Below are 15,758 nucleotides of genomic sequence, written 5' to 3'. Positions count from 1 at the left end.
GAGATATCATAGGTATTAATGATTGGGACATGGAAGAAGGGAATTTCTCTGGTATTGTTAATAGTCTAAGCCTGGCTCAGTGGCTCAGCCTGTAATCCCGTGCCTTTGGGAGGCTGAGGTGAGTGGATTGCCTGAGCCCGCGGATTTGAGACCCGCCTAGGCAGCAAGACCTCATCTCTACAATAAATCAAAAAATCAACCGGGCATGGTAGCACATGCCTGTAATTCCGGCTACTTGGAAGGCTGAGACGGAAGGATCGCCGGAGCCCAGCAGGTCGAGGCTGTTGTGGCCAGGAGCGGCCACTGCACTCCAGTCTGGGAGACAGAGTGAGACTCCAACTCAAAAAAAAAAAAAAAAGAAGAGTCTATACAACAAATTCAAAGTGGTTACACAGATGTGTTCACTTTGCAATCGCAATCTTGCCACTTCTGATGAGTGTACATTTCTGTTGTTTTCTCAACTTTAATACAATTTTTAAAAATTTAAATCTCATCATACATATGGTGGTGGCCACTGCCCTCACATATAAGAGTGGTCTCACCCTTAAAGGGAATGATCAGGGGTTTTTCTCCAGTCACGTTACCAAATCCCTATATAAAGTAATTTGTGGTTATCAGATTTTCCTCTTTGTTAAAATTAATATATTAACTCAGAAATGAAAACCGGAAGTTATAACTTAAGACTAATTTTAATTTTATCAGTTGCATACTTGCAGCATGGCATGTGCTATTCCAGATGATGAGGAAAAGATGAAGAGAAAACTGTCCCCATTTTTAAAACGTATTTTACTATATTATCCAGTTTTGAGTCTGAGTCTCACAGAGTCTTACGAAGTACTTAGGAAAGAATTAGTCCCATGGGAAGCTGATGTTCAGAACACATTATTGTCTCAAGCAGGAAGCAGATGGGGCCCCAGGAAACCATGTCATCTGACTTCTGAAGGTGTTTTGGTATCAAACCTTGGTATTCATTGATGAATAATTTTCAAAGGAGAGAAGCATGTGGCACAATGTGCAACTCCCAGCTTGTTGATTCTAATAACAACCTGGAGACAAAGGTCCCTCCAGGGACAACATGCTGATAAAACCCGTGTTCATTTTCTTTTGGATGCCAGCAAGGCTGATCTGCCAAGGACCTGGTGGCCCATGTTGAAGGGTAATCAGATCCCCTATGGAGTTTTTTTGCAGGTGAGGAACACGGACATAAAATTAACTCAACTCTTGCTTCGGCAGATTTATTTATACAATAAATAAATATTTATAGTTTATAATATAAAATTCTAATAGTAGAAAGCATAAAGCTTACTTATTAAATACTTTATTAACAACTTTATTAAATATCCAGAATGATTTCAGACAAGAAGGAGTAGTCAGCGAAAGTGAAAATAATTAGGAAATTATTTATCATGGAGAAGAAAATGCAGAACTTTTCTGCCCAGAAAGTTACAGAACATCCTCACCAATTAGACGACAGACTCTAAATGATGTGTGCTAAAAGTGCTAACAACTACGTGAAAACATAATGCTTGAAACAAGAGAGGCTGACTCTACAAAGAAGTTTATGCAGGTAAGACGAGACAATTGTAATAATAGTTTATTTCATGTCATTGATAGATTATTTAGCTAAAGCAATAGACTGATTCACACATAAATAATAAGATGAAACCAGATGCATTCTTATTTAATAATTTTTCACAGTTAGAGTTGTGTTAAGAGTAGCTCTTCTTAAAATTAAATAACAACCATGGTCATGTCACACTCATAAAACATTTCACTGTGTGCTTCCTTCTAAATCCCAGACACTCAATGGCCAAGAAAACGCCTAATGTTTCTGTTTAACTATATTCTTTTGTTTTATACAGTTTGCTAAGAATATGAAGATAACAAATAATACTTGTAGCTTCAACTCAGATTATCCTGAGTGGCTTTATATATTTTTTTCTTTTATCAGTCCTTTAAGCTTATTTGATTGTATTAAATTTTATTCATTATATAAGCAAAAACAGGGATCTTTAATTTGTTCTGTGATGCATTCCAAGTATCTAGTAATTTTCCTGCTAGAGAATATCTTCTCAATAAATATTTGTGTTATAAATGAATGCAAGCCATTTCATTTTAGAAAACTTAGCACTCTAAAGTACAAATTCTGATTTTTTAAAATTTTTTTCTGAGCGTCTGAGATTTGAAGAGTTGCAGTGGAAACTGAAGGTCAACAAAAGTAGGTGACTTTTACAAGCTCACAATAGAATTGCATGTTAAGGGAGAAACGGGGAAAAAACTGTACTTAAATTTAAAATTATGGTTTATTTAAAGAAATGTCATTGGCTTTTGTTAGATTCTTTATAAAATTCCTTCTTGGGAGCAAGCAGAAGGTAAATCCCGTAAGGAGGCATTTGCTCACGTGTAGAAACAGAAGGAGTCTTCCTTCCACAGTGACTGAAAGGTTAGACATGAGGGAAAAGTTTGGGATGACACATGTCAGTGGACATTATCAAAACAGTTCTTTCTCTGATTTTCCAAGATGTTTAATTATGATGAGCAACAATGTTAAGGAAGTATTCTATAAACTTGGAAAGGTAAAATCAGGAAATGTGTTTAAACATAGTTACAACCACGTCTTTGGGTCTCAGCTTCTAAACAGCTGATGAAGGTTAACAGAGAGAGCTGCTTTTCTGTCTCCACATATAAACTGTAGGGAAACTTCTTCAAAGGGAGAAAGGGTAGTATAATTTTGACCCAACACAGGATTGTTTGCAAATAACAATTATTTGTTGAAAGATTTTGTAAAAAATCTTTACTTTTGAGTATTTTTAAGAACAAGATTACAATATGTGTTGTGTATGTGGTTGCAGTGGCTGTAGTTTGAAGATAGAGAACATGTGTGCATATGTATGGATAAACATACAAACTTTTTCGCCTAAGAATATGATAAAACTGCCATACCATGATAAAAACTACAGATCCATCTCATATCCCAATGACTGCTCAGAATTCTATTTTTACTAAAAGCTAAATTATTTCAACTGTGTCCACTTAGCAGATACTTAACTTACTTTTGCTTTCTTAGTATTGAAAATAACAAGATAAATATTTTTTAGATTAAGTGGCCCACTCATCTGATTATTCCCATACTGAAATTTCCTGGGAGTGGACATTTACACCATTATTTTTAAAACTCCTATTATTGACTTGGAGCTCTTTCAAAACAAACAACCATTCCAATTTCTCACCAGCAATTTATGAGAGTCCTCCCTTTAGCCTCAATGTTGCTACAACCCAGCTCTCAAGTAGAAGTTTAAGTTGAGTAAGATAGGCTGAAACTCCACTTTCCTCCACTTTCTATTGGTCTGCAAAGCCAAAGAAAAAGTGACAAGCACTCTTCATCATCTGTCCCACTGAGGAAGCTTCAATGTTCTGGTGATATCATCAAGAGTGACCTTTGTCCATCCAACACCCAGCTAAGTAGAGTCAAACTAACAGCTTTGCATTTCATGGTATTTCAACGCCTCACAGGAGTCAGAGGATGTGACACTCATTGTGTAGTGATCAACACATATTAAGAGAAATAAATGATAGGAGTTATTTTTTTTAACTTCACCCAGGAGGGTCCTGAAGAGATCGCCTTGTTGGTAAAAGATGCTTAGTTAGACAAAGATGTTGAATCTATTAACTATGTCTAAAAGAATCTGACCTTGCTCAAGTAGCGAACAATCATATTGAAGATATTTTGTCCCACCTAACCACTGTACTGGATTCATAGTAAGGAGACTCACCTTTAACTCTCAGAGTACACTCACCTTTAGGGAAGCTTCTGTTTAAAAGAGCAACATAGTGTGTTACCACTATAAGGTTAAACACAACCATAGGAATATTAAAGTCTGATTACAAAGTTAGCATTTTACTCTAAGTCTTTTAAAAAAAAACTGTTTGAAAAATATCTCTCTCCTCCCCATTTTGTGACATCTGTACCTAGGAAAATATGGTAGACAAGGATAATTTTATTGAAAAATATCTGATAATTTAACTGATAGTTTTAGTTTTTTGAATCATTGACAGGATTGCTCTAGTAACATTTCAGTTTATTCCACAAGGATTTAAATTGGATTCACATTTTCATGCAGTGTTTGAAATGTCTTTGTTATTTATTCTTCACTCAATTGCAAGTAATAGTCTTGCCTCCAGGGATCATTTATTCTTTTTTAAAATATCTTTTTTGGGGGAAGAGGGTACATGTGAAAACTTGATACATTTAAAAGACTTGTAAGGATCAAATTGGCTTAACTGGGATATCTGTTCCCCTTAAATATTTGTTTTTTTCTTTAGGCTGGAAACATTTGAATTATTCTCTTCCTAAGTGAACTTCCTCCTGACATACATGACAGAGATCTTCAAATCTCAAATCCTTAGAAGGGAATAGGTATCTCTTCAGTGTCATATCTGCAGCGGTGCTGACTCCAGTGCAGGACCGGGAGCTCGCCTTTTGTATGTGGCACTTTTTGTCTGCTTAGAGTAAGACATGGCCCTCATAGTTGATCTTTAACAGTGAGATGTGTGAGCTTGCTCTTTTCTGGATCTTTCTCAGGGAGTATTTGGTGAAGATTTATTATTATTATTATTCATGAACCTCAATATGAAGTCTGACTCCTGCAGGCAGGCATGTTATGACTGGAGGTTGCCCAGGAGTTAGGGAAAATTTTGAGTTTCTGGAAATAAAAATTAACTTCATTTTGTTACATTATTATTATTTGTTATTTTTATCAGAAATTCAAATATTTCCTGAGTGAGACTATGGCCTCGTAGCCTGTATTTCTTTAACTTATCTTAACTGATTGTAAACTTAACTGATGCTCAAAAGCAGCACCAGGGATTGTGTCTTTCAGGAGCAGTTGAATATCATGGCAGAGAGCATGGACAATAGAAGCCAAGTCCTTGAGCCTGTATCCCACTCTTCCACTCAACCTCTCTGAGCCTTAGTTTCTCCAACTGTGAGATGGTGATAATTGCAGTAATCCATCCCATAGAGGTACTATGAAGAGTGACTATGTCAAAACACTGAAGCATGTACAATGATGTCCAGCACACAGCAAGCGCTACACATGTGCTGCCCAATTTATTATTAGCAGCTTGTATTAATTTTAAAAATTGAGAAAATTTTTTATTGGTACATTAGTTTCCTGTGGCTGTGATAGTTTCCTGTGGCTGTGATAATCCCATGCTCAGTTTATAATATTATCATTTTGGAGGTTAGAAGTTCAAAATTGGTCTCTTTGGGCTAAAATTAGGAATGGCGGCTACATTTCTTAAGAGGCTTTAGGAGAGAATCTAGTTCTTAGCCTCTTTCAATTTCCAGATACCACTCACATCTGCAAGGTCTGAATATGCAAAAAAGATCTTGCAGATATGATCGATTTAAGGATTCTGAGGTGAAGCGATTATTCTGGATTATGTTGCTGGAATGCAACCACATAGGCCCTGTAAGGAAAAGTGGAAGACAAGGTCTTTTTTTGCCACATAAAGAGCATATTCATGAGTGGATCGTCTGAGCCCGCGGGTTTGAGACCCGCCTGGGCAATTCGGCGAGACCTCATCTCTACAATAAATCAAAAATTAGCCGGGCGTGGTAGCGCACACCTGTAGTTCCAGCTACTCGGAAGGCTGAGGCCGAAGGATCGCTGGAGCCCAGCAGGTCTAGGCTGCGGTGGCTGGGAGTAGCCACTGCACTCCAGTCTGGGTGACAGAGTGAGACTCCAACTCAAAAAAAAAAAAAAGCATATTCATTGGTTCTAAGGATTAGAACATGGGGATCTTTGGGGTGGTGGGGGCAGATGCAATGCCCAAAATTGCTTTTATTTACCACTAAGCTAAGTCTATCACAGCATTATACATTTGACAAATTAATAATAAAACCTATAATATTTTTAAGACACAGTTTTTCTGATAATAGGAGGCAGATGGAAACTTGCTGCTAAGACAAGTCATAGGTAATGATTTTCTGTCTTTTTATCTGTTTAACATAGGGTTCAAACTTCATTATTAACATCGATAATCCAATTTTTGGCTGTATAATAGCATTTGAAGCTAAAGTTATCTTATCCTGAATCATTGGGACTTAAATGAATGAGGAACTATCCATAGCAAGAGCAGATTCAGAAGACAAAGGAAGGGGTGAGTTGCTCCTGTACTGTAAATTGCACTGACATCTTAACTACATATATTGATTTGAAGCCACAGGGAGTTATTGTCTCTAATTTGCTCTATATGTAAACCTCAGTGATTTAGAAGTAAAATTTATATTGTCGTTTGATCTTAGAAACTTGTGATTTACGTTTGTTTCCAAAGTGAAGTATCTTTTGATGAAATGTGAGTGGATCTTTTTTATTTTATTTTATTATTTTATTTAATTTTATTTATTTTAGGTTGGAGATGAGCACAAAGGCCTGGTAATTTTAAAAATATATTTCCGGGCAACCCCCTCAGGTCCCTTTCCACTGTGGGAGCTTTTTTGTCTTCTCGATAAATCTTGCTTTAAAAAACTAAAAGTAAAATAAACAAAAAATGTATTCCTTTTAGTATGTTGTATAAAACAAACCCAGAAGACTTGAAGAAATCCTTCTAGATATGTACCATCTTAAAAAGTATTAGAAAATAAACAACTTTCATTTTTATTAACTATTGTGTTTAAAAATTGTTCATTTAAAAATTCAACACATATCTACAGTGCTCCAGTTCTTCTTTTAGATGGTGGCAACACACAGTTCACAAAAAAAGGCAAAAATAGAGCTTTTTTTTCTGGTGTCAAGAGATAAATACAAAACAAAATAAATACATAATATGTCAGATGGTGTTAAGAAATGTGAAGAAAAGTAAAGTCATGAAGTTGAACCAGAATAGGCTACTCTGAGAAGATGACTTTTGAGCAATGCCCTGCAGGACATGAGGGGTGCCCTTGCACAGATGTGAAGAGGAACCCCAGGCAAGGGAAGTGGGGGAGACAAAGGCCTAGCCTAGGGGCACTTGCAGACAAGGGCAGAGGAACAGCCAGGAGGCCACTGCAGCAGCAGCAGCACAGGGACAAGCAGACTGGAGGAGGCAGGAGGTGATTCCAGAGAGTGAGAGGTTCACAACACGACAAACCTCAAAGTGCGACATGCAGGGGTCTGAGCAGTGAGGGATGTGGTGTCATGTAGGTGGCCTAGGATCACTTAGACTGCTGCACTGAAGCTAGACTAATGGGAGACCAGGGAGATTGTGGGAAAGCTCCTAAAACAACCCAGGTGGAATATGATGAAAGATGGACGAAGCCAGGCTGCTCCTGGCCATGGAGATGATGAGAAACACAAATGTTTTCACCACTTTATAGTTTTTGGACCAAATGTTTGTGTTCCCTTAATATAATAAAGAGGAGACATACTCTCTCCCCATTAGGGTGGGTTAACTTTATTCGGAAACAGATGTCTTAAGCTACTTTAAGCATAATTTGAACGTATCAGTCAGAGGGAAAGTTGAAGTGAATCAGTTTAATTTTATGGTAGCATATCATTTTTTTGTTACTAGACTCTATTAATTAGGTTTTCTTGATTCTATGGGTCAATTTTCACTGTCATTACAATTCTTATAACTTTATGAAACCAGGTATGACTTCAACATCATAAAAGATGATCAGCTAAATTTAAGTTTCAGAAAAACAAGAATTTTTTTAGGGTAAGTATGTCACAAAGTTTTTGAGTATCTGAGACACAAAGTTTTTAATGATCTAAAAGCTAAATATAGTTGAGCATCCTATATCCTTATTGTCTAAATTTGACAACCCTGGATAGCGGGGCCTGTGAATGGAAAAATAAATGAATAAATTGCAGGGTATATCTGGGCTTGCACCCTTGGTTTTATTCTCTTTTCACATTCACAAATGTTTGATTCTCAAGTCACTAAGGCCATGGGATGGGGGCTGTCACTTTGCTACATGTGTAACTTTTTTTTCTGTTTTTTGTTTAACATTTAAATCTTTCCTTCGTCTGATGAGAGTTAGAGATGAAAATTCCTTCTTGAACTGTGATTTTTGCGTTACATTCCTTTAACTGCTCCATAGACTTTTGTTCCTGAGTTTAGCTCTGACCTCAGTGAAGCAAACATTGGCAGACACATGTCTTGAGTAACTGTGTGCTCCCTTGAGTCTCTTGGTGACATAGCTTCAAGTTTTTTATTTTTAATTTTTCTGGCCCATTTCTCAAACCCTCACTAGCAGTGGGGTACAATGCAGGGAATCATCTTAGTGTCATAAACTGTTTTTTAATAATTTAATTCTGGAAGCTGTTGGTTGATAAGTCAGCAAGTAAAGAAACTTTGGCAAAATATCTGCTAGGAGGTCAGCAAAGCAGAGCGATTAACAGTGAGGAAGCCCAACTTTAGGTTCTAGCAACATGAAAGAAGAGCAGAAAGATGAAAACATTTCATCCATGAAGCCCCAACAAACGACCTAGCCCTTCATTTCCTCAGTTATTCATTTCACTCACCTTCAGCCATTCAATCAATGAATTAGCCATCCTTTCCTTTAATCAGTATTTACTTAGCCTTACTATAGGCTGGACAACTTTCTGGATGCAAGAAATGCAGAATGAACAGATGTAAAACTCTACCACAGATGTAGCACACTGCAGTTTTTATCAAGCAGTTACCATAACCTATAGCGGCTTGACCTTAGATACAATGCGGAAAGGGCTGTTCTCCAAGGAGAAATGCAGCATGGTTACACTTTATGATGTGTATATTGGTCTGTTTGTTTTTCCCTGGCATCATACCCTGGAAGATTTCATCCTGACCAGCATCCTTGGAAGCATCATCTCCATTCAGATACTTTCCACCTTGAGAGTGTTCTCTTGCCTTTCTTCCCGGTCTTTGTGTCTTCCTGTCCCCCTGAGCCGTCACAAGCAACATCAATGAAGAACATGACTTTATCCTCCGACTTTATCTTGCTAGGGCTCCTGGTGAGCAGCAAAGCCACGGGGATTGTATTTACAGTTATCTTTGCTATTTTTGTGGTGGCTATAACCACAAATCTGGTCATGATATTCTTGATTCAGGTGGACTCCCGCCTCCACACCCCCATGTACTTTCTGCTCAGTCAACTGTCCATCATGGATACCCTTTTCATTTGTACCACTGTCCCAAAGCTCCTGGTGGACATGGTTTCTAGAGAGAAAACCATTTCCTTTGTGGCCTGTGGCTTCCAGATCTTCCTCTACTTGACCATGATTGGTTCTGAGTTCTTCCTACTGGGGCTCATGGCCTACGATCGCTACGTGGCCATCTGTAACCCTCTGAGGTACCCAGTCCTGATGAACCGCAAGGTATGTCTTTTGCTGGCTGCTGGTGCCTGGCTTGGCGGCTCCCTTGATGGCTTCCTGCTCACCCCCATCACCATGAATGTCCCCTACTGTGGTTCCCGCAGCATCAACCATTTTTTCTGCGAGATTCCTGCCGTTCTCAAACTGGCCTGCGCAGACACGTCCTTGTATGAAACCCTAATGTACATCTGCTGTGTGCTCATGCTGCTCATCCCCATCTCTATCATCTCCACCTCCTACTCCCTCATCCTGTTAACCGTCCACCGCATGCACTCTGCCGAAGGTCACAAAAAGGCCTTTACCACCTGTTCCTCTCACTTGACTGTGGTCAGCATTTTCTATGGGGCTGCTTTCTACACATATGTGCTGCCCCAGTCATTCCACACCCCTGAGCAGGACAAGGTGGTGTCAGCCTTCTACACCATTGTCACACCCATGCTTAATCCTCTGATCTACAGCCTCAGAAACAAGGACGTCATGGGAGCGCTTAAAAAGATATTTTCATGTTGCTCATCTGCTCAGAAAGTAGCAACAAATGATACTTAGAAATCCAATAATATGAAGATAGGTGTCCTAAGAATTTCCTGTGTGCGCCTTGGTTTTTTGTTTTCTTTTGTTTTCTTTTGTTTGCTATTTTGGTCAGCTGTCAAAGTATACAAGTATTGGTAATTAAGTAGATTCATCCTATCTGGATTCTTGTTCCTAAGGCAGGGAGGAAAAGATGTTTCACTGTTCTATGAACACCTTTTGGTGAAGTATCAAAAACAATTTGTCCCTAAGTTAAATAATTTACCTGATTTTGGTTCTTGTCTCTAAAGAAAAAAAAAGCAAATATTAGAGTTCACAGCATTTTTTCATTCTGAACCACATCTCTTTCATGGCTAAACAAACAACCAAAAAAAAAAAAAACTACAAAAAGTATTGAATTTTTAAAGTCAAAAGTTCTGTGTTTATTTTTGTGGCAATAAAGTAAAAAAGACGTGACAAAGATAAATTTCATAATTTAATCATGTTTTTATTACAGAATTAACACCAATGAACTGTAACCTCTATGATCATCTTTGAATCTCTTGTGCTGAGTATAGTAGCTGTCAAATGCTAGGCCACAATAAGTGGTGGATGAATTGAACAGAACCATGTGTGAATGCATGGATATCTAAGCATTACACAACTACTCACAGGGAGTAGACTCTAATATTTAACAGTTAAAAACACTAGCATGCCACCTTCCATGAAAATGTTACAGTAATGTCCATGACCAGAGACTGCATATTTCCCAGCTGTGTATGTATGATTCAACAACAGCACTTGGAGGCACTTTGAATTTGGCTTTGAGAGAGCTGGGAAGTTCTTGAAGAAGTTTCAACAGAGGTGTCATGAGATATACATTTTAGAAGGGATCACTGTGTCTATACTGTGGAGAATAGAACAAGTAGCACACATGGAAGACAGCCCAGGATGTTTCAAAGATGAGAAACAAAAATGGTTGGAGCAGGGTGGAGACAAAAGGGGATTTAGCTTATGAATTTGATGTATGTTGGCAAAAGATGTGGAATGAAGGGTAGCTCACTGGTTTGGACCCATGTAAACAGAAAATTGAATTTTTATTTATTGAGATTGGGAAACTATAGAGGCAGTTAGGATAAATCAATAATTCATCTTTGTCAATATAATTTTGAAATGCCTACTAGATATTTAAGCTATATGTCAAGTCAAAGTAGTTCAGGTTAGAGTTCTGAACCTAAGGTATAAATTTGGTAGTCTTTAGAGCACAAGAGAACTTAAAGATACACTTACTTATAAGAAAAGATTTGAGGTTGAGGCCTAAGGCAACCAGGGTTAGATGAAAAGTAAATGAGAAAAGAGGTAGGGTCTGATGAGGTAAGAAGAAACAATGTCTAAGACATAGGTAAAGGAAATGTTTAAAGAAAGAAGGCGTAATTAGCTACTACACATGCAGTTCATGGTTGGAGTGAAATGAGAAGTGAGACTTGATTACTGTATTCGGCAACATGAAGATTACTTGTGACCTTAAAAAGAACAATTTTCTTGGAGATGTGCTTAGAGAGGATTCAGGGTAAAATAAACGGGAGGAAATAGGCAAGATGAGTTGAGTATAAACATAGTTTTAGGATTTTTTTGTAAGGGAGGGCAAGGAAATTGAACATAGCTAGAAGGATGTGATATGGATGTGTTTGGTGTTTATGTGGCTGTTATGTGATAATAAGATGTATATACATTCAAAGAAACAATGTGGCACAAAGAGAAAATTGTTGATGGATGAAAAATGGAGGGCACTTCCTGAAAAATGATCTTTGAAAGTGACCGAGAGCATAGAAACCCTTGTGAAAGTGAGAGGTTGGCCTTTGTACAGGCATGGCCAGTTTGTTGACTGTAGTAGGGGCACGTGGTACAAAAGAACTCTTTTTTGGTGACTTCTACTTTCTCAGTGCAGTTGGATTCAAGGAAAACTTCTATGAGAGAACAGAGAAGTTCTGTCAAAAGCTTGAGAGGAATTGGTACAGTGGTTCACGCCAGTAGTCCCAGCACTTTGGAGGCCAAGGCAAAAGGATTGCTTGAGCCCAGGGGTTCACAACTAGCCTGGGAACCATAGCAAGACTTCGTCTCTACAAAAAATAAAGAAAAAATCCAGGATTAAGAAGAAAAAAGACTCATCTTGGAGAGGAGGTTAACGAACTAGGCAGAGATGTTTGGATTGTAGGGTGACCTTAGAAAGCACCTTAGCTCCGAATTTATGAATTTAGTATAAACATGCTTGTCACATAATACATGACGTGTATTCAGTCAGCCTGGTGCCCAGTAAATAGTAAGCACTCAATGTGTTAACTACAATTAAGTATGGTAACAACTAAAAAATAATGAAAACCAGCAATGCTACTGTTTCTACTACAGATTTACCTTTCCTTACATGCAGAAAACAAATCATATTTATTTATGCTTTCTAATGCAGTAGGTAATAGATATTCAATAGCTTTTGTTTTATTTTAAATGAAATGGTCTCTGGGCAATTAAAAGTAGCATAATCAGAATTCTTGCCAGTGTGAAGTTTCTTGTATGCTATGGCGTGACTTTGTATAATAAGATGACATTCTGTCACTTCAAAATGCTGATTAATCTTTAAAGGTTAAAGACATCTCTCCCCCTAAAACATCCTCTCTGTAATCTGGATTTTGTGATGCTTCTCTGGTGATAGTTGCTTTCCCATGTGGTGAGGAAAAATGTCCCTGCCCCAAATATATTTAGTTGAATTCGTGAGTCTCCTATAGATTCTGATAGATTTTATTAAAATATTCAGTCTCATACCTCTGTGTATTCCAGAAACTGCTACTTGCTTCAATAAATTGTTTATTGTAAGTTTTTTCCTATTAATCTTTAATTATTTTTAAATTATTTTCATTCTGATTCCCCAACTTCAAAGCAGTGCTAAGGCCATATGGTTGAAGTTAAACCCATTGGAGTTCGCATCTTGGCCTGTTTACATCCAACATTTTTGTGCCACAGTTGATGACCTTGCTTAGAGTTAATCGAAAGCCAAGAATGGGGGAAGGCCTTTTGGAGCAGATGATTTCTAAATCTGTAAAGGTTACTTCTTCAGACAATGGGATCTCTGCCTTAGTCATCTAGCTACCTCTGCATCCTTCTGTGGGTTGTCTGGGCAGAGCACTCACAAGGAGTCTACCTTGATTCATTAAGTAGTATATATCTCAGGCACTGCACTCAGACACGTGCAATTTCACCCAATCCCCACATCTCTACACACGTCTTCTCCCATCGTCCCAATAAAACTATGACTCCACAGCTTGTATTAAACTCACATTCCATGCTTATATTATTAAGAAGGTATGCATATTGACTACTGAGTCATTAGTAGCACTGATTATATTTTCTTTAACATAAAACTTTTTTGCTTTGTTTTATTTTTTGCTTTTTCCTGGAATGAATCAGGTTATAAATTGTATTTGCTTTAATTTGCTTCTCTGCCATATGCATATGTTTCCTCCTGATAAATATCCTCTCAAAAGTGTGAGTTCTTTCCTCTTTCCCCATTATACCTTCACATGTGGACCCTTTATCATCTTTTCCCAGGCTTTCCTCTTTCCCCATTACACCTCCACAATTGGACCTTTTACCGTCTTATCCCATGAGCCCCTCTTTCCCAACCATCTTATCCCATGTCTTCCTCTTTCCACATCACCTCTTCACATCTGGACTCTTTACCATCTTATCCCATGCCTCCCTCTTACCCCATTATCCCTTCACATCTGGACACTTTACAACCTTATCTCATGCTTCCCTCTTTCCCCATTACACCTCCACATCTGGATCCTTTGCCGTCTTATCCCATGCCTCTCTCTTTTCCTATTACTCCTTCACATCTGAACCCTTTACCACCTTATCCCATGCTTCCCTCTTTCCCCACTACACCTTCACATCTGAACCCTTTACTGTCTTAACCCATGCCTCCCTGTTTCTTCATTACCACTTCACATCTTACTTTACTTTCTTATCCTATGCTTCTCTCTTTTTCCATTAACCCCCACATCTGGACACTTTACCATCTTATCCTATGTCTCCCTCTTTCCCTATTATCCCTTCACGTCTGAACCCTTTACCTTCTTATCACATGTCTCCCTCGTTCCCCGTTACCCCTTCCCATCTGGACCCTTTACAGTCTTATTCCAAGCCTCCCTCTTTCACCATTACCCCTTCACATCTGAACTCTTTACCTTCTTATCCCATACCTCTCTCTTTCTCCATTACCCCTTCACGTCTGGACCCTTTAACATCTTATCTCATGCCTCCCTCTTTCCCCACTACTCCTTCTCAGCTGGTCCCTTTACTGTCTTATCCTGTGCCTCCCTTTTTCTCTATTACCCCTTCATAGTGATGATACATATCTTCCAACAGGTTTATAAGCCAGATACATGGGAGCAAAATGTTTTCATGCTTTACATGTCTGAAAATGACATTATTTTATCCTCTCACTCAGTGGTAGTTTGGTTAAGTGTCAGGCTGTGGGTTGAAGGTAGTTTTCTCTCATGATTATGAAGGCATAACTTCACTGTTTTCCCATTGAGAATTTGCTGGGAATTCCAGTGCTGTCTCAGTTGTAAATGTACTAGATTTCACTCTCTGTAGGCTGTCAAGATCTTCTCTGGAAGTTGCATTAAAATTTTATAATAATATGTTTTGATAGAAATTCATTTTATCAGTGGTATTGGTCAGTTCAGGACATTTCAATCTTGAAATTAGTCTTCTAATTATAGAATATTTTCTTGAAACATGACTTTAATATTCTCCTCTCTTCTCTTTAAACTTTTTTTTCTCTTGAATTCCTGTTATATGATTTGCATCCTCTTACAAACCAAAACTCAAAGTATATTAGATGTTCTATGCTCTGTCACAATCTTTTTTGATCTACTTCATGATCCCTCCTATTGTAATCTATGCTCAAGAACTTCTTTTTAAATGTCTCTAGTGCTCTCTTTAAAACATTTTTTTCTAGTTTAATATTTGTTATGATGTTCTCATCTCTCATGAAAGATTAATAACAATTCTCCTTCAAATAAAGAGTTCCTTTCTTTCTTGAATACTTTATTTCTTCTTTTTCCCCTTTGTTTATTTGTATGGTCTGTTTCAGTTATACCTCTCATATTTAAAGATACCAGATTACTCAAACCTCAAGCTAAGTCATTATAGGCATTCTTCCAGCATGAACTTCCACTTCTGAACTTCTCCCATTACCAGCTTAGTTTTCTGTTTTTGAGACATGTGTCAAATACAGGGCTTGTTTGTTTTGCTTTCCAGCTTCCCAAACTTTATTGCTACTGTTTTATCTTCCAAAATCTTGATGCCTGTATATTTCTGCCTTAAATTTATTTTTTTATGTTTTTTTAATCAATATTGTTTATTATGATATTGTGGGGTACGGTTAAGGGTTAGGTATACAAACATGCTTCGTTCAGGCACCCTTGTTGATAAGAGGTCTCTCCCTGTCCCCAGACAGATATTTACTACCATTAATCCCATCTCCCTTCCCCTCCCCGCAACCACTGTCAGTCATTTTCTTTAGTATTATGTTGGATGTTCAAGGTTCACTATATGAGTGAGAACATGTGATACTCAGATCTTTATTTCTGTGAGAGATCACTCAGTATTATAGACTCTAGTTCCATCCAGGTTGCTGAAAAATTCATGATTTTGTTCTTTTTTATGGCTGCATAGTATTCCATCGTGTATATGTACCACATTTTTTTTAATCCAGACCTCTTTTGATGGACAGCATGGTGGCTTTCAGGTTCTTGCTATTGTGAAGAATGTTGCAATAAACATATGTGTGCAGGTATCTTTTCTATAGAGTGATTTGAGTTTTTCAGGGTATATTCCCAGTAGGGG

The 15,758-nt window shown here is 37.8% G+C and overlaps 1 protein-coding gene across 1 annotated transcript; it reads left to right on the top strand.

Annotated features, from left to right (window-relative positions):
- Positions 1-8,877: 8,877 nt before the first annotated feature.
- On the top strand, positions 8,878-9,936 carry LOC103259209 (olfactory receptor 2T11). Its single transcript, XM_008056872.1, has one exon. It carries the CDS (start codon positions 8,934-8,936, stop codon positions 9,885-9,887), a length of 954 nt encoding a protein of 317 aa, XP_008055063.1. The 5' UTR covers positions 8,878-8,933; the 3' UTR covers positions 9,888-9,936.
- The last annotated feature ends 5,822 nt before the right edge of the window (positions 9,937-15,758 follow it).

This window comes from Carlito syrichta, unplaced genomic scaffold (genome assembly GCF_000164805.1).
Source record: "Carlito syrichta isolate Samal-C Ts95f unplaced genomic scaffold, Tarsius_syrichta-2.0.1 Scaffold302566, whole genome shotgun sequence".
Taxonomy (NCBI): Eukaryota; Metazoa; Chordata; class Mammalia; order Primates; family Tarsiidae; genus Carlito; species Carlito syrichta.
This window is presented reverse-complemented; position numbering and strand designations above follow the sequence as displayed.

Excerpts from the sequence above, each read along its gene's own strand:
- LOC103259209 (XM_008056872.1), top strand. The coding sequence starts at position 8,934 with ATGAAGAACATGACTTTATCCTCCGACTTTATCTTGCTAGGGCTCCTG.